Source organism: Elephas maximus, chromosome 6 (genome assembly GCF_024166365.1).
Source record: "Elephas maximus indicus isolate mEleMax1 chromosome 6, mEleMax1 primary haplotype, whole genome shotgun sequence".
NCBI lineage: Eukaryota > Metazoa > Chordata > Mammalia > Proboscidea > Elephantidae > Elephas > Elephas maximus.
The window spans coordinates 106,595,350-106,615,189 of record NC_064824.1 but is presented as its reverse complement, the minus strand read 5'-3'; the positions used below and the strand labels follow the sequence as shown (position 1 = coordinate 106,615,189).

Here is a 19,840-nt window from a genome sequence, read left to right as displayed (position 1 = left end):
GCTTCCCGGCCTGCGATTGGCTCTCGCTCCTCGGCTGCCCTCTCCGGACCGGGCCACAGGGCGGCAGGGGCGAGGCCAAGCCCGCGGGGCAGTGGGCGGGGACACTCGGAGAGCGTGGCGGGGCGGCCACCAACCGAGCCTCTGCGCGAGGGGGCGGGGCCGAGGCGGGGCCTCCCGGCGGGCATTAGAGGCAGGTGACCCGGGCGGGGCTGGAGAGGCCAGTCCGCCCGCTGCCGTGACTCCGTCACTGCCGCGGCCGCCGTGTGCCGAGCAGTGCCTACCAAAGGTGGACGAAAGGGTGCCAGGGCGCGGGGGAGGAGCCGAGTCGGCCGCGTCCCGGGAGCGCCGCCACCGCCCCCCGGAGTCCGCTGGAGCGCAGAGCCCCCTGCAGGGGAGGAGGCGAGCGGCCGGCGGGCGTACACTATGCAGTCCCGGCGGGGCCAGCGCCGGCTGCTCGCGGTGCTGTGAGGCGGCGGGATCCTCCGGCCGCCGCACCCCGCCTTCCTCCCTCCCAGGTGCTGCTCGGCGCGCTCACCCTGCGTCCGGCTCCCGGACCCAGTGGAACCCCCGGCCTGCCGCTGCCCTGCCCCGCCCCGCCCGGATCATGCGGGGGGCCCCGGAGAAGGAGAGGGCGAGTGACCGGCCTGCCCCGACTGCGTTCCGGGGGCGCCCTCCGCTCTGAGACGCCCCCACCTGCTGCCATGTGCCTCCACGGAGACCCAGCCTCTTGCCAAACTTTCTCGGCGCCGGCTCGGCTCTGAGTAGCGTTTCTGAGCAGAGCGTCCGAGGGACGAGGACCGGGGCTTCGGCTGGCTGCGGACTGTCTGCTTCTCTCGGCAAGACTCGAGTAGGTGAGAGCCCGCGCCTCCTTCCTCCCCATTCTTCTCTTGATTCCTCTATCCTTTGCCCGCGGGCTGAGCGCTTCGACCGCGGCTTGCAGCCTGGAGGGCCCGGCGAGGACAGGGCGGGGGGTGGGAGGAGGTCAGTAGTTCCAGAAGGTGGAAGGGAGGGGACGGAGAGAGGTTAATGTAGAGATTTGGAAAGCGCTTGCGGGGACGGAGCTATTGACGCCGCTGTAATAGGGAGTGATTACTATTTTTCTCCCCCCCCCACCCCAGTTTTTCTTTTTTTAAAGAGTTCTTTCCCTGGAATCGGAGCCCTAATCCTCCCTTCCCAGCCCGATCGGGCAAGGAGCTGAGCTCTGCCAGTGGAGGCAGTGCCTTTCCGAAACAGTTTATCTTTGGACGGATTTCTTCAAAAGAAAAAGAAACCCAACAGGTTGCCAGCCCCAGCGCCGCGCACCAGTCGGAAAGGGTAGCGGTAGCTGGGCTCTCCTGCCTGCGTGGACCCCGCTGCCGGAGGCGAGGGGAGGGACGGGGCGATGGCTCGGCTTGACCCGTCCGCACCGCCCCCGCTGCTGCTGCTGCTCCTGGCGCAGCTGGTGGGCCGGGCGGCGGCCGCCTCCAAGGCCCCGGTGTGCCAGGAGATCACGGTCCCCATGTGCCGCGGCATCGGCTACAACTTGACGCACATGCCCAACCAGTTCAATCACGACACGCAGGACGAGGCCGGCCTGGAGGTGCACCAGTTCTGGCCGCTGGTGGAGATCCACTGCTCGCCGGACCTGCGCTTCTTCCTGTGCTCCATGTACACGCCCATCTGCTTGGAAGACTACCACAAGCCTCTGCCGCCTTGCCGCTCCGTGTGCGAGCGCGCCAAGGCCGGCTGCTCGCCGCTCATGCGCCAGTACGGCTTCGCCTGGCCGGAGCGCATGAGCTGCGACCGCCTCCCAGTCCTGGGCCGCGATGCCGAGGTCCTGTGCATGGATTACAACCGCAGTGAGGCTACCACGGCGCCCCCCCGGCCCTTCACGGCCAAGCCCACACACCCAGGCCTGCCAGGGGCGCCAGCCTCCGGGGTCGAGTGTGCCGCCGGGGGCCCGTCGGTGTGCAAGTGCCGCGAACCATTCGTGCCCATCCTGAAGGAGTCGCACCCCCTGTACAACAAGGTGCGGACGGGCCAGGTGCCCAACTGCGCGGTGCCTTGCTATCAGCCGTCCTTCAGCCCCGACGAGCGCACGTTCGCCACCTTCTGGATTGGCCTGTGGTCGGTGCTGTGCTTCATCTCCACCTCCACCACGGTGGCCACCTTCCTCATCGACATGGAGCGCTTCCGATACCCCGAGCGCCCCATCATCTTCCTGTCCGCCTGCTACTTATGCGTGTCGCTGGGTTTCCTGGTGCGCCTGGTTGTGGGCCATGCCAGTGTTGCATGCAGCCGCGAGCACAGCCACATCCACTACGAGACTACCGGCCCAGCATTGTGCACCGTCGTCTTCCTGCTTGTCTACTTCTTCGGCATGGCCAGCTCCATCTGGTGGGTCATCCTGTCACTCACCTGGTTCCTGGCGGCTGGCATGAAGTGGGGCAACGAGGCGATCGCGGGCTATGCACAGTACTTCCACCTGGCTGCTTGGCTCATCCCTAGCGTCAAGTCCATTACGGCGTTGGCGCTGAGCTCTGTAGACGGTGACCCGGTGGCTGGCATCTGCTACGTAGGCAACCAGAACCTGAACTCGTTGCGTGGCTTCGTTCTGGGCCCGCTGGTGCTCTACCTGCTCGTGGGCACGCTCTTCCTTCTGGCGGGCTTTGTGTCGCTCTTCCGCATCCGCAGTGTCATCAAGCAGGGCGGCACCAAGACGGACAAACTGGAGAAGCTCATGATCCGCATAGGCATTTTCACGCTACTGTACACAGTGCCCGCCAGCATCGTGGTGGCCTGCTACCTGTATGAGCAGCACTACCGCGAGAGCTGGGAGGCGGCCCTCACCTGCGCGTGCCCGGGCCCCGACGCCGGCCAGCCGCGCGCCAAGCCGGAGTACTGGGTGCTCATGCTCAAGTACTTCATGTGCCTCGTGGTGGGCATCACGTCGGGCGTCTGGATCTGGTCCGGCAAGACGGTGGAGTCGTGGCGGCGCTTCACCAGCCGCTGCTGCTGCCGTCGGCGGCGGGGCCACAAGAGCGGCGGCGCCAGGGCCGCGGCGGACTACGCCGAGGCGAGCGCGGCACTGACGAGCAGGACCGGGCCGCTGGGCCCCGCCGCCGCCTACCACAAGCAGGTGTCCCTGTCGCACGTGTAGGAGGCCGCGGCGGATGGACTGGGGCCAGGGAGTTGGGGGGGATGGGCTGTTTTGTTTGGTAGCTTTGCCAAGGTCACTTCCGTTTACTTTAATGGTGCTGATGCCGCCTCCTGGGGCAACTCGGAGGAAGGGAAACCTTGCCGTTTCAAGGGAACACCTGTCCCAGGACTTCTCAAAGGGGCTCAGCTCACGTGTATTCTATTTTGCGTTTCTTACCACCTTCTCTAGGGGAACCTTGTTTTTAATTTATATGTATTTTGCTTAATTTTTAACTTTGTTGCATTTTCGCAACAAAATTTACCTTTGCTTTGGGGCCTTCACAATCCTGTGGTTGGCATTATAATGAACTTCCACTTGGTTCAGGTTTTTTTGAGCTGTGTGGTCTAAATTGGGAAAACATATTTCCTATACGTGTGTCTTTAAAAAAAAAAATGTGAACAGTGAAAGTTTGGGTTGCCATGTCTGGGAAGTTGTCAGATGTGCTTTTTCAGCTAGTTTCTCCTTCCACTGTTTAAAGTGTCTGAGATGCTTTAAGGTGAGCTGCTTGTCCCTGTTTATTGTTCCAAAATCAGGAGAAGCCCCAAGTCAGGACAAGAAGGGGAGCATAACGTGTTTAGGGCCTTCCAAAAGTGGTAGGGTTTAGGGAGTGTTTAGCGATTTTGTGTTCGTCCTTAGCTTTGTTTAGCGAGCTTCAGTTTCTTCTCTGTAGTGCTTGTAATCATTCTCATTTTTAACAGCGCCAGGGTTGTGTTTTGAATAAGTTAGAGGTAGTATTATAGAGGGCCCAGTATAAATATTTGGACTAGTGAGAACCTGAAGGACAGTGGTTGGTTGAGATTGAATTTTAGACTGGGGAGGTGGGAGTTTTGTGCCAGAAAAGGAGTGGGTGGTTCTTAATAAGCTTAAGTGATCCTTTTTTTTTTTTTTTAAAGGAACTTGTGTTATACTTTTGGTAAAAGTAAACTTACTACCCACTTCTGGAAGTACTTAGTGATAGTCGTTAAAGAAGCTCCTTCTTAGATTTAAGGACTAAAATGGATATAACTCCAGTAATTAAATTTCCAACACTTATCTGCTCCACCCCCACCCACCTCCTTTATCATGTTAAACAGTCATTTTGCTTTTCTTACTCCTCCTGTCTTGGAGAGCTGTGATTAGAAACCACACCCACCCTGGAAGGAGGTGCTTGAACTGGGGGTAGGGGAGGGAGGCAGGCTTCATAAAAAAAATACCTGTGAACAAACATTGGCAGCCATGAGGGAAAATAAGTGTCCCTGGACTTTGGACTAGCTTTTAGACAGATATTTCAAAAGCAGCAAGACATTGCTCTCTGCACTCTCTGAAAACAAGTGAGACTCGTAACACTTGCATAAGCTTTTGTTTCTTCAAATGGATAGGTGTAATGCTGCAGCTCAAGAGACAAGCTCCTATTTCCCCCCACTTCAGTACATTTTTCTTTGCAGTTAGAGATTCTATTTGCTGTCCTAATCTTTTTAACCATTCGTGCATTCATATATCAAAGCTTATATACTGATGAAGACACACACACACACACACACACAGGTTTCTTTGCTGTTAGAAAATTCTGTTTGTTTTCCTAATGTGTTTAACCATTCATGAAGAGCTGGAGACCATTACCGGGGAAGGGGGTGACGGTGCATGGGCCAGCAAAATACCAGTGTAATTTCATGACCAGGAATGAGTGGGGGCTAAACTTAGGAAGCCAAAATGGCCAAAGCAATTAGAATTTGAGAAAGCCTCCAACTAGAGTCTAGCTATTTGCACTTCATTTATACCAAAGTTGGCAAAGTAAAATTTAAGCCCAGATCAATTTTTACTTCATGGATATTAAGCTGATAAATGCATAGTTCCCATTGGGAATGTAAATGTCATGCTGATGGGGAGAAGCCTGGTATTATAATTTTAACAACTCTCAAAAGCTGTTTGCATGTATTAAAGTGCAGTGCTTTTATACACTTACCCTCTGATTCAAAATTAAAATTGTAGTGGATTCAACAAACTTAGTATCCATAGCTACAAAACTTTGTGTATGTCTTATCCTGTTTATTCAGAAGCTTCTCCCAAGCACCTTGCAGTAGATCTTGGCTGGGGGCCAATTCCTCTCCTGTTTTTAAATGAGGACCTCTTCTAATCACCTTGACCTCTTTCCACATTGAATGTGTCTTCCGAGAGAGTACATGGATTGTTCTGCCTTCTTCAGTCATTGTGCCTAATTTGGGCTGTCCCTCCTTCATTCCTTTTGTGGAGGGATCTAGGAACCATGCACAGTGTATCTAAAAGTTGTGAGATGAAGTGGACAAAAGTAATTCTTCATTTAAAAAAATTATTTTTTACATTAGCAATGTGCCAAACCGGATACACTTAAAAATGAAGACAATTAAAACAAAGGACACTAAGGTCTCACCCTTTGGTGAGAGTTTGTGAACCAGTCATTGCTCCAGACCAACTCTGAGAGGTACCTCTTTGTTTTCAGTCTCTATCCTCACTCCTGCTCTTTCTGTCCCTTCCCTCATCCCCTAAAGGAGACAAAGATAAAGCCCACCTTCTTCCCTAAAGTCTTCCTAATATCAACCACCCCACCCCCTACCCAGGGGAGAAAAGCCAAATCTGTTTATGGTCACCCCTGTTTCCATGCTATGCACTGTTTTCCGTGATTTGCATGTATAATTATGGAAACAATCCATACTCACGAAAATGATTATAAAATGAAAGGTTGAAGGATAGCTTAGCAACTTCTTCACAGCTGGCTTTGCAGAGTTGGAGAGAACGTGAGGCCCCGATTAGCCCCCGATATACTAAGGGCTATCCCTTTCACAGTTTACACACCATCTCGCCTCGTACATGAGAGGTGAGGATTTGGATAGAAGGTTATCTAATGGAACTAATCAGCTGACCAGATCCTATGAAGCCTTTTTAATTTATATTATTTCCTTCTTCACAGTTTTAAATTGGCTAGAAATAATTTTTCTTGGTGCCTTATTGGTTTATATTTTCAAACCTTTGTCATATCTTCATGTGATCATTTCCAGTGACCAGTGTGTTGTGTGTAATTGTGCACATGTACAAGCTTAAATGATGTGCCAGCAGCACTGTTTCAAAGTTGGTATTCATTAGGCTGTTTCCTCCTGGGCCAGGGCTGCACTAATCCTGACACCGGCTGCCAGGAGAAAACCTCATGGATCACACACCAAACCTTAATAACAGCATCCGTGACCTGCACTCTTAAGTACAGAATGGGAACCCCAGAGCTAGGAAATGTAGTTGTATATTTTAATGAACTGCTACCCCTGCTAAAGAGGCTTCTTTCACTTTTGTGTTCCACAGAAAGACCAAGGGGGGTAGGAAGGACAAAGCTTTGAATAACTGCTTTCTAACACAGAATGTGGCAAACAGGACGGAGAACATCACAAACCCAGGCAGGTGTGAGTTATGGTGGTTAAGAATTGCCTGCGCCCTCTACTTCCCCTTTCTTGTCTCCAAAAGCCCAATCAAGCGATCCTGGGAAGGAAGTATGCTTAGGTTGGGGAGAGTAGTTCTGAAAGCAAAGGCTACCAAGAATTAGTGTGGGCTGAGGGATAGGCAAGATGTAAGTAAATAAGTAACCTGACTCAAAAATCTCAAAAGCTTCTAGCAGCTTGATGACAGTTACAGGATTCCACCCAGGCTAGTGTCTGTGGTATATTATTTTAAGACAATATTACTTCATGTTGTTACAAACTGTATGTATAGTATGTATGTTTTGTGGGTGTGTATATACATAATATATATTATATATAATTGAGAGATTTAGTGACTTTTGATACGGGTTTGGTGCAGGTGAATTTATTACTGAGCCAAATGAGGCACATACCGAGTCAGTCGTTGGAATCCAGGGCATTCAATAATTTTTGTGATTTCCAGATAAAAGGCATAGTGCCTGTCCCACACAGTGTAGTCACTGTCATGTCAGTTTGAGAATTCGTGAATCAGAGCCTACAATACTGTATTTGTAGACAATCAAGTTAAATCTATAAATTATTACTGGCAGGTGATTATAATTCTAAATTCATGACATTAACAGAAGGAAACCCAGAGCAGTCTGGGAGGAAGCTTTTGTTTTTGTTTTGTCTCTGGAAGTCAGTAGAACAGCAGTTGTATGTGGTTATGTTAGTCTCAAGATACTTTATTTGCTGGCCTTATTACTTTTGGAAAAATTTTGTATGTATTATATTTGTGGAAAGGTAAATAAAGGTCTGAGATTTTTATCAAATATGAAGATTAGCTATTTATGAAAAACAAAGAAATATCTATTTTTGTTTCTTTGTTCCCAATTAATGTAGATAAAATTTTAAAATGCATTAAAGCAATGGTAAAGAAAATAAAAAGATGCGGTAGAAATATTTTTCTCCTCATGCTTTTATGGAGAGACACGGTGCTTTCTAAGAGTATCTGAGGAGATATGTGGATTCCAACTTCATAATCAGATTTCCCAGGTGTGCTTAAAATATAAGTGGCAAAGTTTTTAATAAGAAAAATAAAGCGAATTCCAATCACCAGAAGCAAAATGAATTAAAACATAGGTTTACTCAAATATACTTCATAGGTTTCTCCTGGAGTTTCTGTGATCATTTCATGATTCGCATGAAGAAATGAAGAGAAATACACAGAGGAACAGAGACGTGCCTGAGATTGTGTTCTCCCTGGCAAACTCTCCATCTCTAATACTGTACCTGTTTGAATAGAGGTGGTGCTGTTCTTCTGTGGGTCTGGCTGGAGGGGCAGGAACTCCCCAGACCAGCAATTAGAGGCACAACTGCGTGTCGAGCGTTCACTACAAGTCAGGGAGCCCAGATAGGAAGATCAAAGTTTCTATTTAGAGTGGGTACCTACCTGATAATCTGGCTGCTTACTGAGTGAGGCTGAGACACGATTGCCAAAGCACAGGTAGTCCCCAATTTATGATGGGGTTCCGTTGCAACAATGCTGTCGTTAAGTCAGTTCTGACATGTTGAATACCTCATTTTTTAAATTTTCATTGTTATTGTCTTTATTATCAGTAGCTTTATAAATCATGACATTGAACATCTGAGAATGTGAACATCAGCAAATTACATGCTACAACATTGTATATAGTACGTATTACTAATGATAACCAAAAAAACAAAACCAAACCCCGTTGCTGTCAAGTTGATTCCAACTCATAAGGACAGGGTAAAACTGCCTCATAGTGTCTCCAAGGAGCACCTGTTGGATTTGAACTGCTGACCTCTTGGTTAGCAGCCATAGCACTTAACCAGTACACCACCAGGGTTTCCACGATATGATGTGTAAAAAAAAAGACAGTCATAAGTGTGGTTCTTCGTAACTCCAATATGTCGTAAATCAGGGCCTACTGTATTTTGTATTGGCTGCTGCTTTGAGAAAATGCAGATTAGCCACCAGTCTACCCAACACCCACCTCATTTTAAAGTCTGGTACTCTCAAGGTTCCCCAGCAATTCTTGGAGGCAATAGTATGTGGGAGAACATGGATAATTAGGTGCTTAAAATGGTGTTGTGGGAGATAACACAAACCCATTAAGAGATGACTAACAATATGAGGGAGTATGTCATTAAATGTCAAAGTGAGTGCTGTGAACTTTAGAAGAGAGTACGGAATTTAGGGCAGTTGGGAAAGGCAGAACAGAAAACATAGTAGTTGAGCTGGATCCTGACAGAAGAGCAGCGTATACCTTACACATCAGGCCTCTATAGTTGGCACATCTTCGCAGTGTTTTCTCATTTACTAGGTGGAAAGTGAGGTAACGAGCTGGAGCAGAGGAACTGCTGGCCTTGGAAGGCTGGAGAGATAGGCTGAGCCAGATTATTATTGGTACCAGTTGCTGTCAAGTCAGTGCCGACTCACGACAACCCCAGAGTAGGACTGTGCTCCGAAGGGTTTTCAATGGCTGATTTCTTTCGGAGCAGATTGCAAGAACTTTCTTCTAAGGTGCTTCTGGGTAGACCTGAACCTCAAACCTTTCAGTTAGCAGCTGAGCACATTAACTGTACCACCTAGGATACTCCTGCTTTAGTGATTTAGTTGCAAGCCCTTTGGTTTGTGACATCCTTTTTACAGGTCAGAAACAGGGTAGAGAGGCAATGGTATGGTTATGAGTATAGACTTGGGAGCTAGACTGCTGGGGACTCAAATCTCAGCCTTATCATTTTATGGGCTGTGTGATCATGGACAAATTACTTAAGCTCTCAGTACCTCAGTTTGCTCATCTGAGAAAAGGGGATAATAGTACTTATGGGGTTGAGAGGATTAAAATGATTAAATCGAGTTAAGGGTAAGTAAGGTGAAGAGGAAGTACCTTTTTGGGATTGGAATGGGAAGGACATTAAAAAAGACTGGGTTTTCAAATTTGAGTCTGCATAAGAATCACTTGGGGGAGCCAGCTGAAAATGTACATTCCCAGGCTTCAGCCCCAGGAATTGGAATTCAGTAGATCTGGGGCCCAAGAAGCTACTTCTTTTTTCTTAATAAAGTTTAATTTTGGAATAGTTTTAGGTTTACAAAAAAGTTGCAGAGAGAGTTCAGAGAGTTCCCATATGCCCATCACCCATTTCCCCTTAATGTTAACATCTTACACTAGTACAGTATATTTGCCAAAACTAAGAAATTGACATCAGCAGATTGCAATTAACTAAACTCCAGACTTCATTTGGGCTTCACCAAATTTTCTACTAATGCAGCTAATCTGTTCCAGGACCCAGTGCAGGATACCACACTGCATTTAGACAAGCTGCATTTTTCACAGGCACTTTTAGCTGGTGAGAGGCAAGTGGATTGGAGACCACACCTTGAGAAACACTGGGACATTTAAAGGACTGAGCAAAGTCCAATTTCCCCATCCCCAAGTTGAGGAGATGAATGCAATTTTGAAGAGTAAATTGGTGGAAGGGGTGGATATAGAAGGTTGATTTTGAGAGCTAGAGATGGAATCCCAATCCATTAGATGAGAGGGAATTACCTTGAGAAGGAAGGGAGGCATCTATTTCTAATGCGAGATTAAATGTTAGGTTTTGAGAGCTTGGAAGGTGGAGATATCACCTAGTCCTTACCCTAGACTGTATATACACCTAGGGTCATGAACAGTTCAGGAGAGTTGGTGTCTTAGTTATCTGGTGCTGCTGTAATAGGAATACTGCAAATGAATGGCTTTAACAAGGAGAAATTTATTTTCTCACAGTTGAGGAGGCTAGAAGTCCAAATTTAGGGTGCCAGCTCCAGGGGAAGGCTTTCTGTTGGCTTTGGGGGAAGGTCCTTGTCCTCATTCTAACCATGGTCTAGGATCTTCTCAGTGCAAGGACCCTTGGTCCAAAGGATGCATGCACCTGGCTTATCTTGTTTAGTGGAAATGAGGTCACCCTGTCTCTCTGCTCTCTTCTTTTTTATATCTCAAAAGAGATTGACTCAAGATAGAACCTAATCTTGTAGATTGAGTCCTGCCTCATTAACATCATAGAGGTAGGGTTTACAACACGTAGGAAAATCACATTAGATGACAAAATGGTGGACAATCATACATTACTGGGAATCGTGGCCTAGCCAAGTTGACACACATTTTTTGGGGGACACAGTTCAATTCATGATAGTTGGTAAGTGCAGAAAGTTGGAAACAGCCGCTTTGGGAAATACCAAAACCAAACCCACTGCTGTCGAGTCAATTCGGACTCATAGCAACCCTGTACGACATAATAGAACAGCCACATAAGGTTTCCAAGGCTGTAATCTTTACAGAAGCAGACTGCCACATCTTTCTCCCTCATAGCTGCTGGTGGGTTTGAACTGCTGTCATGGATTGAATTGTGTCCCTCAAAAATGCGTCAACTTGGCTAGGCCATGATTCCCAGTATTGTGCGGTTGCCCTCTGTTTTGTGATATGGTGTAAATCTTAGCCTCTATGTCTGTGGTTTTTTGATGTCTGTGGTTATGGTCCCATTTGGGAATGAGCTGTCCATTATGTTAATGAGTCAGAATTAGGTCATGTTAATGAGGATTAGGGTGAGATATAAGGGTATTATATCTCACCCTAACTCAGGTCACAGCCCTGATGGACGTAAGGGGAGTTTTCCTGGGTGTGGCCTGCATCACCTTTTATCTTACAAGAGATAAAGGGAGAACAAAGAGAGCAAAGAGGGTCCTCTCTACAACCAAGAAAGAAGAACCAGGAGCAGAGAACATCCTTTGGACCCAGGGTCTCTGTGCTGAGAACCCCTTAGACCCAGGGGAAGATTGATGCCAAGACACGTGGAGATCTCCAAGGAACGCCAGGCCCACAGTTGTTGAAAGGAGATAAGGACCTTCCTTCAGAGCCAACACAGAGAAAGCCTTCCCCTAGAGAAAGCCCTGATTTCAGACATCTCTTAAACTGTGGGAGAATAAATTTGTTTGCTAACACCATTTGCTTGTGGTATTTCTGTTACAGTGGCGGCACTAGATAACTGAGACAACCACCAACCCTTTAGTTAGCAACAGCAAAGCACTTAACCATTGCGCCACCAGGGCTTCTTTTGGGAAACAGAGAAGGGCTCAAACAGGTGATTAAAGGAGCTTGCAAGAGGCCAGTTGGCCAGCCTAAACCTGTGAGCCATGTAAATCCATACTACCTAGAACCTAGTGAATGCTTTGGAATAGGTCATAGTAAGCAACATCAGGCTTTGACACACTGAGCAATAGCAGGTCAAGGGATGAGGTTGGGGATGATCTTGCTAAGGGAGGACCTTATAACACACTTGCGTGAATGGTGGTGGGTGGAAGGAGAGGTGGAAGAAACGTTGCCTTTGGAAGAGTGAGTTCTCATGCTGAGCTGTATGTACATTTAGGGTTGTGGGCAGGTCTGGGGAGTCGCTTAAGTGCAGAAAGTTGGGAGCGGTTTGTTTGGGAAACACCAGACCAAAACCCAACCCATTGCCAAGTTGAATCCAACTCATAGCGACCCTATAGAGCAGAGTAGAACTGCCATACAGAGTTTCCAAGGAGCACCTGGTGGTGCTCCTGCCAACCTTTTGGTTAGTAGCCATAGCACTTAACCACTAAGCCACCAGGGTTTCCTGCCAACCTTTTGGTTAGTAGCCATAGCACTTAACCACTAAGCCACCAGGGTTTCCTGGAGGGTTCAAATAGGTGATGATTGAAGGAGATTGCATTGTGGTAGGTGGCTAATGGGGCTGGAGGTGAAGGTTAGAATTAAAACAAGATGAAGTGATATGTTTAAAAATAACTAGCAGACCAATTTGACAATCCTTTGAAGTCTTTTGAAAAGTAGATCATATTGATACCTTACTGAGAATCATAGATTTCCGGGTTATCACTTAGTTTACTTAATCACTTTCAAATTACTTAGTGACCTTCACAGCAGTTACAATAATTATCTGTGCTGGTCCTTTATTATTATCTGACCCAGGATTCCTCTTTATTTCTATCTCACTTCCCAGTCGTTCTTCCAGCACCCTAGAGATCCTAAACCACAGATATTCAAATTTTTTTCACACATAGATACATATTCTCTCACTTGCCAAGCCCATTTTAAATTTCAGTGGAAATTGCCTGAGAAACCAAAGGGATTGCTCCTGCGTACTAGGGGAAAAGGCTTTTCTAAAGGGTTCCTAGATTTTTTTTGTGTTACTTGCTGGCAGTGTCAGGCCAAGCCGGTCGGTAAACGGCTGACAGTGTTAAGACTTCTGGTCATCTGATCCTTAACTGGTTGATAGGTGCTGGATGTCATCTACAGATTGTACACAGAAGCTGGCACCTACCTGGAGACTTTTCTGCCGGCTATCAAGTGCTCTTCCAAGTAGCTCTATACTCAAGAATGCAGCTTCTGAGTGAGGGCGCAATAGCATTTTAAATGTGGTTAGTGAGATTTTTTTTTTTTTAGCGAGAGGACAGGTTGGATGATGAAAGATTTTACCTAATCTATGTGCTGTAGCTAAATTAGTTTCCAAAATTATATAACCTGAATAAAGACTGGATTGTTTCCTAACCACTTTCAGTGGTGTTTATATTCTTACCCTAATTTTGCCCGATTTCCCATTTATCAGGAGCCCTGGTGGCATGGTGGTTAAGAACTCGGCTGCTAACCAAAAAGGCTGGCAGTTCAAATCCACCATTCGCTCCTTGAAAACAGCAGGGGACAGTTCTACTCTGTACTATGGGGTTGCTATGAGTCAGAATCAACTAGATGGCAATGGGTTTGGTTGGTTTTGTTTCTTTCCCATTTATCAAAATGGCTGTATTGCTGTCCAAAATTGAAGCCAAAGGGGGAAAGAACAATTTTCAAAAATACTGTTTATTCTATAGATTGTTCTTGAAGCCACAGGTTCATGTCCATTGTCCCTCCTCCAAACTTTAACTTTGACCACTGATGTCAGCATTTCTGCTTAGTAATTGGGTGCAAACCGTTTTAGAAACAATGATTATGATAGATTTTTTTCTTCTAAACTAAATTAGATCGCTTATCCTAATCAGTAATTTATCAAGAACAGAGTGGTATTTAAAGATTTGACCCTGGGCACTGAAGAATTAAGGGGGATGAAAATACAACAATGCTGCCAGGATTTAGTGAGAACTGCTGAAGTGGAGTGGCTAGGCTCGAAGCCTTACAGAGATTTCTAATTGAAATGTTAGCTTAAAAATAGCATTTTAAAGTCAAATTATGTGGTTTATATATATTAAAAAAAAAAAAAAAACCCCTAAACCTGTTGCCATCGAGTCAATTCCAACTCACAGCAACCCTATAGGACAGAACTGCCCATAGGGTTTCCAGGGAGCTGCTGGTGGATCTGAACTGCTGACCTTTTGGTTAGCAGCCATAGCTCTTTACCACTGTCCCATCGGGGCTCCGACTTATGTCATCACCCTCTTTACAGCAAGACCAATTCTAGTTCCTGTTCTTCCATTTTCTTTCCTTGTTAACTGCTTGGAAATCTCAAATACTTCACATTCTGATTCTATTCCTGTAATTCCTTCTACTTTGGTGAATTTTGCCTAATTCTCTCCTTGGATGTGTTTTTCCTTTTCTGGCACAATTCAAAGATGCTGTCCAATGCACTATGTAATGCACTGGAAACCCTGGTGGCGTAGTGGTTAAGTGCTATGGCTGCTAACCAAAGGGTCAGCAGTTCGAATCCACCAGGCGCTCCTTGGAAACTCTATGGGGCAGTTCTACTCTGTCCTATAGGGTTGCTATGAGTCGGAATCAACTCAACGGCACTGGGTTTGGTTTTTTTGGGTTAATTTTATTTAATGCACTATGCCGCCGATTTAACACTATTCCGTATTCAGATTCCACTAAAACCACGTCTACTTAAAAGGCTTAACTTAAACAGAAGTGTCAGCATTACTCTTAACTTCTATTACTTTATAGAACTTTGTTTTAGTGCAGTGGCCAGTGATTGTGTTATATTTGAGTTGAAAAGAGCAAAAAAATAAGTGACTACATCTTTACTAAAGGAATGGGTCAAACCAATTTGTGAATGGTTAGAGCTTGGAAATGCTTTAAGACCTATTAGGACTGACTGAAAACAACTGGGTTAGGCAGAGATGTACTGCTGTGTGAATAGAGCAAAATGTTACAAACACGCTAGCCATATTTTAATTAAAATAGAGTTTTATTAGCTTTGCTTTTAATATAAACATGAGAAAGAAAAACCACATAAGTTGTAGCATTCTTTTCAAAGTAAAACTGCAATCAATACTTGAGTCTCCAAGCTCCAAACTCCATAAACAATGTTTTTGAGGTGGTAGATTGTAATATTTTATATACCATTATTTATCGCTTATGCCTCTGTCCTTTAAAAGTGATGGAACCTGTAGCACTCAAAATAATGTGAGGTTTTGCTATAACAAGAGAAAGTACTCCTGGCCCGTAAATGCTTTGTATACAGGCAAAATTCCCAGGATGTACATTTGAGAAGGCAGGAGAAATTTCAGAGTTGAGAACAGTTTTTTTTTTTTTTTTAATATTTCAAATTTAGGTGACATTGTTATCGATCTCCTAAAATTACTTACTCCCTGCCCTTTAAAGCCTGCAGTTAGGGTTCCTAAGGTCTGTGTAAGTTCCCTCTTTAAATAACAAGACTTGCAATGGGACAACTACATGTAGGTTACCGCGTAGGATAACAAAGCTGTTTCAAGCATCCATCACTATTAGGGTCCAGTTTCTTTTATCAGATGTGAGTTACACTGCTCTCCGTAATCTTCCTTTACCAAATCTAGAGAAAAGACACTCAGGTGGCCACAGCAGATCAACAGCACACAGCCCTGCAAAAAACTATTTAAAAAATTGAAGAGAAGGGCATGTCTATGCAGGGTGTCCCAAAAGTCTTAGTGCAATTTTAAGCTTTGGTAACTGTAGAAGTATAAATGCTACAAACTTACAAAACATCGTTTGAAAGTGTAAGTTTCTTTTAAACTTAGTTTTGTGAATTTTGAAAATTAAGGTTTTAATTCTGTTTCAGTTACTCTTTGCCATGTTCAAGAGGGGCTGAAACAAAAAATTAAAAGTGTATTTAAAATTCACAAAAGTAAGTGTAAGAGAAACTTAAACTTTCAAACGAGTTTTTAAAAGCTTTACAGCATTTACACTTCTGATGCAGTGCCCTGGGGCTCCCATGCATGCTTTATTACAGGTCAAGATCGCACTAAGACTTTCAGGACACCTTGTATTTCATTACCCGCTTGTTATCACTTGTCCACCGTGCTGGCTGGAATTATTAAAATTATCTTTTAATACATTTATTTAACAAGAGGAAAATTATCAGAAAATGAGAAGCACCATCATAATTCACAAGAAATGCGGCGTGGACCCAACAGAAGTAGATAATCAGTAACTAATTCTTTCCAAGTTTATGATCCCAAACATGCTGAAAGGTTAATAAGTACTGCTTGCAAAGAATTTGAATGACGGTGTTATCCAGCAGCTTTTTGGTTTAAACTGATTGCCAATAACAGCTAGCAGCTTCAATGATACAGTAGGAAGAACCCTTCAACACCTAACAATGCTACAGTCTCTGCTTCTAAGTGGCTTTTTGAGTTAAGAGTCCCAAGTTTTAATATTAATACTGCATTGATTCTAAAGGCATATGCTGCAATATTTAGGGAGTGGGAGAGTGACAGGAAAAATAGGAAAAACATAAAAAGTTATAACATTAGTGTCTTTAAAGGCTAAAAATTTTAAACTATTAATTAAAAAAACCTCATAGTTCACAGCTATTGGCCTACACAGTAAGCAAATATCTGTGAGTTGGGAGCTTTCACTCTGAAGTGGTTTTTGTAACTCGGTTTACATTAAAAAGGACAGAAGAGTGTCCCGCTGACAAGGTCCCGGTTCTTTCCTATGGCATGTAATCCTCGCTGTCCATGAGTCTCTTGAATTTGCTGTCTTTGCTTTCGCTGAAAACACTAAGTTTGCTGGTTTTGAGCAGGAGAGGTGATATTTCTCCAGTCTTTGTAGATGAGGGGTTCATGATGTTACAACCCCTCATGTCTCCCCTTAAGAGAGGATGGCATTAGAGCGTTGAATACCAATGAAATTATCAGCACTGAATGACCTTCTCATAGCAGCTCTGCACAAGTCTTTGTATTTGTCTTCGCACAATCTGGAAATGGCCTAGAAAAGGCAATCAAATAGAACACAGGTACAAGAATTTAAAAACAAACAAAAAGATTCCAACCTGAAAAAAGTATCACTGATGATAAGCCACGTATCCAGACTCTTTAGGTAGTTCACAGCTACTGATAACTTTGGTATCTGAGGTCTACATTGCCAGGTTGTGGGGATGCTACTTCCTGCCAATTCACTAAGGTGCAAAGAGTAATATCCTTTGAGGGCTAGGATTAGATTTTCAGAGCGAGAGGGTACTTACTTTTTCAAGTTATTTAAAAATTGGGCTCTCGAAGATGTCAAAGGTATTGTGACAGGCTCCTAAAAGCAGTATCATCTGTGACCTGTGCACTTGTTCATCAGACATAACGCACATACACTTGTGCCAAATCAGTGTCTGTTCAGCTATTTGTCTAGCCAATCTTCCTCAGTTATCACACACTCTAGGCCAATTTAATAAGGCAGGCATGTGCCGGACTCTGTTGGAGGCTATGGAAGGGCTGAAGACTGAAGCACCAAAAGGTGCTATTACACTCACACACTAATTATGGTACAAAAACATATTAGTCTACAGTACCACCAAGGTATCACAAAAAATGTCAATTTTAAATGTTTCCATTTCAGTTGTGGATAATTTTGTGGTATACTCACCAAAAATCAGAAGCCATATTACTTTGTCCTGTATAAATTACCATTTCCATTAAAAACCCACGTACTTTCTACACCCAGTACTTGAAACAGCCACACATTATACAGGCAAGTATAGGCCACTCTGCTGAGCCACTAATGCTATGTCTAATAAACTCATGGGATTGAACTGTGTTATGTATAATAAACACTGACATGATTTTGCAAACTGAGTCAGACAGTCAAAAATAGTAAGTAGATTATGTATGCAGGTAAAATCAGGGATATAAGCCTAAGAAATTATTCATGTATGGTTATGTGAAGGTTCAAAAGGACAAACCACTGAAAACAGATTAAATTTCATTTAAAATATTTTGAATTATGGTCAGAGAAGAGAATCTATGTTTTTATGTGGATCATAAAAGCCACAGGAAGTATGATGCCAAAGGGTTAATAAGCTCTTACATGTGCTAATTTAAAAACTTTCCGTTTGCCTAATCACTACTTAGTATGATTTAGCCACAGATGTTGGCTTTGGTGGCTGACAGAATACCCCGCTCAGTGATCTCACAGGCTTACCTCTAGGTTCTGTGCTCTTTCTTTGCTAAGTGGAGCAAACAGAAAATTCAGGTTGTTGTCATCTGCTAAGGAGCGAAGGTCAAAGTAATATTTGGCATAAACACTAGCAGGAACATTAATATTAAACTGAAGTAGCTCCAAAAAATGCCTTTCCATCTCATTCCTGCAGGAGGAGGAACACAACAAAACCAACATGGGACAATTTTAATCAATTGGACTATCTTCAAAAATAGCATTCTAAGCTAGTAGGATGGCTCTAAATTGTTTTCAAACAAATCAGGCTACCCCACTAGATTAATACACTAGTGTTTGAACAAGGTACAGCTATTTGTGGTCCTTTCTGCATCTCAGCACTGGGAGTTTGGGATGAGGGGGAAAGGTTACGGCCCTCTTATGCACTCGCGCTGCTGACTCGGGGACTCATTCTTCAGAGTTCCATTAGTGCAGCTGTACGATTCATACTCCAGGCTCACTAACAGGCCCCACTATAGTGATCAGATGAAAGGAGTCATGTATGCTGTTTATTAGCTCTGAAGAACTTGCCGACATTTTCATCGGGCTGATAACAGGAAGGGGCTTATTGAAGTAGAGACACACCAACAAAAGGAGTGGACACATCACCACGGCAACAAATGGATCCATCGAGAGCCACCGCTATTATCTCAGAGGGGGAAAACTCTTGAGGCAACAAGGATTCATCTTAAATAAATAAATAAGCAAGTTACATTCGCTGAGAAGGGAACCCCCTCCCCCAGTGCAAGGGGCTACGTCAAAGGGCAGAACACAAGTTTCTGCTCACCTTAATCTTACTAGGGTGAGAAACTGTCACTCTGACAGAACAGGATACTTTTTTAAGCTTTGGACAACAAAGATCAAAGATAGATGTCGTACTTAGACTAAACCCATTTTACAATATGAACTCTCTGGACTTGTAAGCTCATGCAACGTCTCTCCTGTGTTGGGGATGAAGCCTTGAGATGCTGAGCACCTACCGCCCCTCCCAGAACAGGTGGACACACACACACACACCCCCGTGCACACATGCATGCACACACGCATGGGCCACTTTAATAAAATGGGAAAGGAGAATGTCGGGAGCAGTCTTTTGGTACATGAACTTGCCAAGTGTTTAGTAAAAAAACAAAATTAGAGTGAATCTTACCACTTTTACAGTAATCACGTTAGAGAGTTATTGATTACAAGTGATCAATCCCTAAACAAACACGAGAGGTTTGACAACATATTTAGTTTCTTGGTCTTAAAGTTTTAAAATACTATCCACTGGGAAGGTCAATAAATAAATGCTCAGTGTTCTTCTATATGGACAGCAGTTAGTATCTGAGCAAAGATGCGGTTGTCTCATTTGTTGAACTTAAAATCCAACTAACCCTACTTCCAAAATTAATTTCCTGTTCATATAGCCATAAAGTCCATAGAAATGTAAATCAGGTGGTTTGATAATCAGCTAATCAGGACTGAATTTACAACAGGAATAAATGCACTTCACTTTTCCTTTTATAGGTCCTCCACTAAAACATTTTAATTGTGTAGAAATACAGTACTTCATAGGATTAACGTGTCTATTAATAGAGGTTTAATCACTGAAGGAAAGCATTATGCCTACAGAATATGCATCTTCTGGTTTTTTTTTTTTAATGACTAGACGGCTGAATGACAGGCCATTTACAGGCATAGCAAATTTTCTGAGTAGCAGCTGCTCAATTTAACTTATTCTTTTGAAAAGAAATATATTCTACCAAGACATGTAGAAACTTTTAATAAAAATCAGACCCTGATTTAAATTTTTTTTCAGCTTAGACTCACAATGAGACCATCACAAATAG

At 44.6% G+C, this 19,840-nt stretch overlaps 2 protein-coding genes across 5 annotated transcripts in view; one reads left to right on the top strand and one right to left on the bottom strand.

The window, feature by feature from the left end:
• The first annotated feature begins 224 nt into the window (after positions 1-224).
• FZD5 (frizzled class receptor 5) lies at positions 225-14,856 on the top strand. 3 transcript variants are annotated; one of them, XM_049887983.1, is made up of 2 exons: positions 225-847; positions 1,119-14,856. In XM_049887983.1, exon 2 carries the CDS (start codon positions 1,382-1,384, stop codon positions 3,137-3,139), a length of 1,758 nt encoding a protein of 585 aa, XP_049743940.1. In that variant the 5' UTR covers positions 225-847; positions 1,119-1,381; the 3' UTR covers positions 3,140-14,856. The 3 variants fall into 3 exon arrangements, with proteins under 3 accessions (XP_049743940.1, XP_049743941.1, XP_049743939.1); XM_049887984.1 differs by having other exon boundaries at positions 225-851; positions 1,136-14,856; XM_049887982.1 differs by having other exon boundaries at positions 225-851.
• A 769-nt stretch (positions 14,857-15,625) lies between these two features.
• CCNYL1 (cyclin Y like 1) overlaps positions 15,626-19,840 on the bottom strand; it is a 41,829-nt gene continuing 37,614 nt past the window's right edge. Inside the window, exons 7-8 of one of the 2 annotated variants that reach the window (XM_049887986.1) lie at positions 17,997-18,159; positions 15,626-16,796 (exon numbers count right to left, since the gene is read on the bottom strand). In XM_049887986.1, coding sequence (XP_049743943.1) covers positions 16,680-16,796; positions 17,997-18,159 — 280 coding nt within the window. In that variant the 3' untranslated portion in view covers positions 15,626-16,679. The remainder of the gene's footprint in view (positions 16,797-17,996; positions 18,160-19,840) is intronic. The other variant, XM_049887985.1, reaches the window with a different exon arrangement.

Excerpts from the sequence above, each read along its gene's own strand:
- FZD5 (XM_049887983.1), top strand. The coding sequence starts at position 1,382 with ATGGCTCGGCTTGACCCGTCCGCACCGCCCCCGCTGCTGCTGCTGCTC.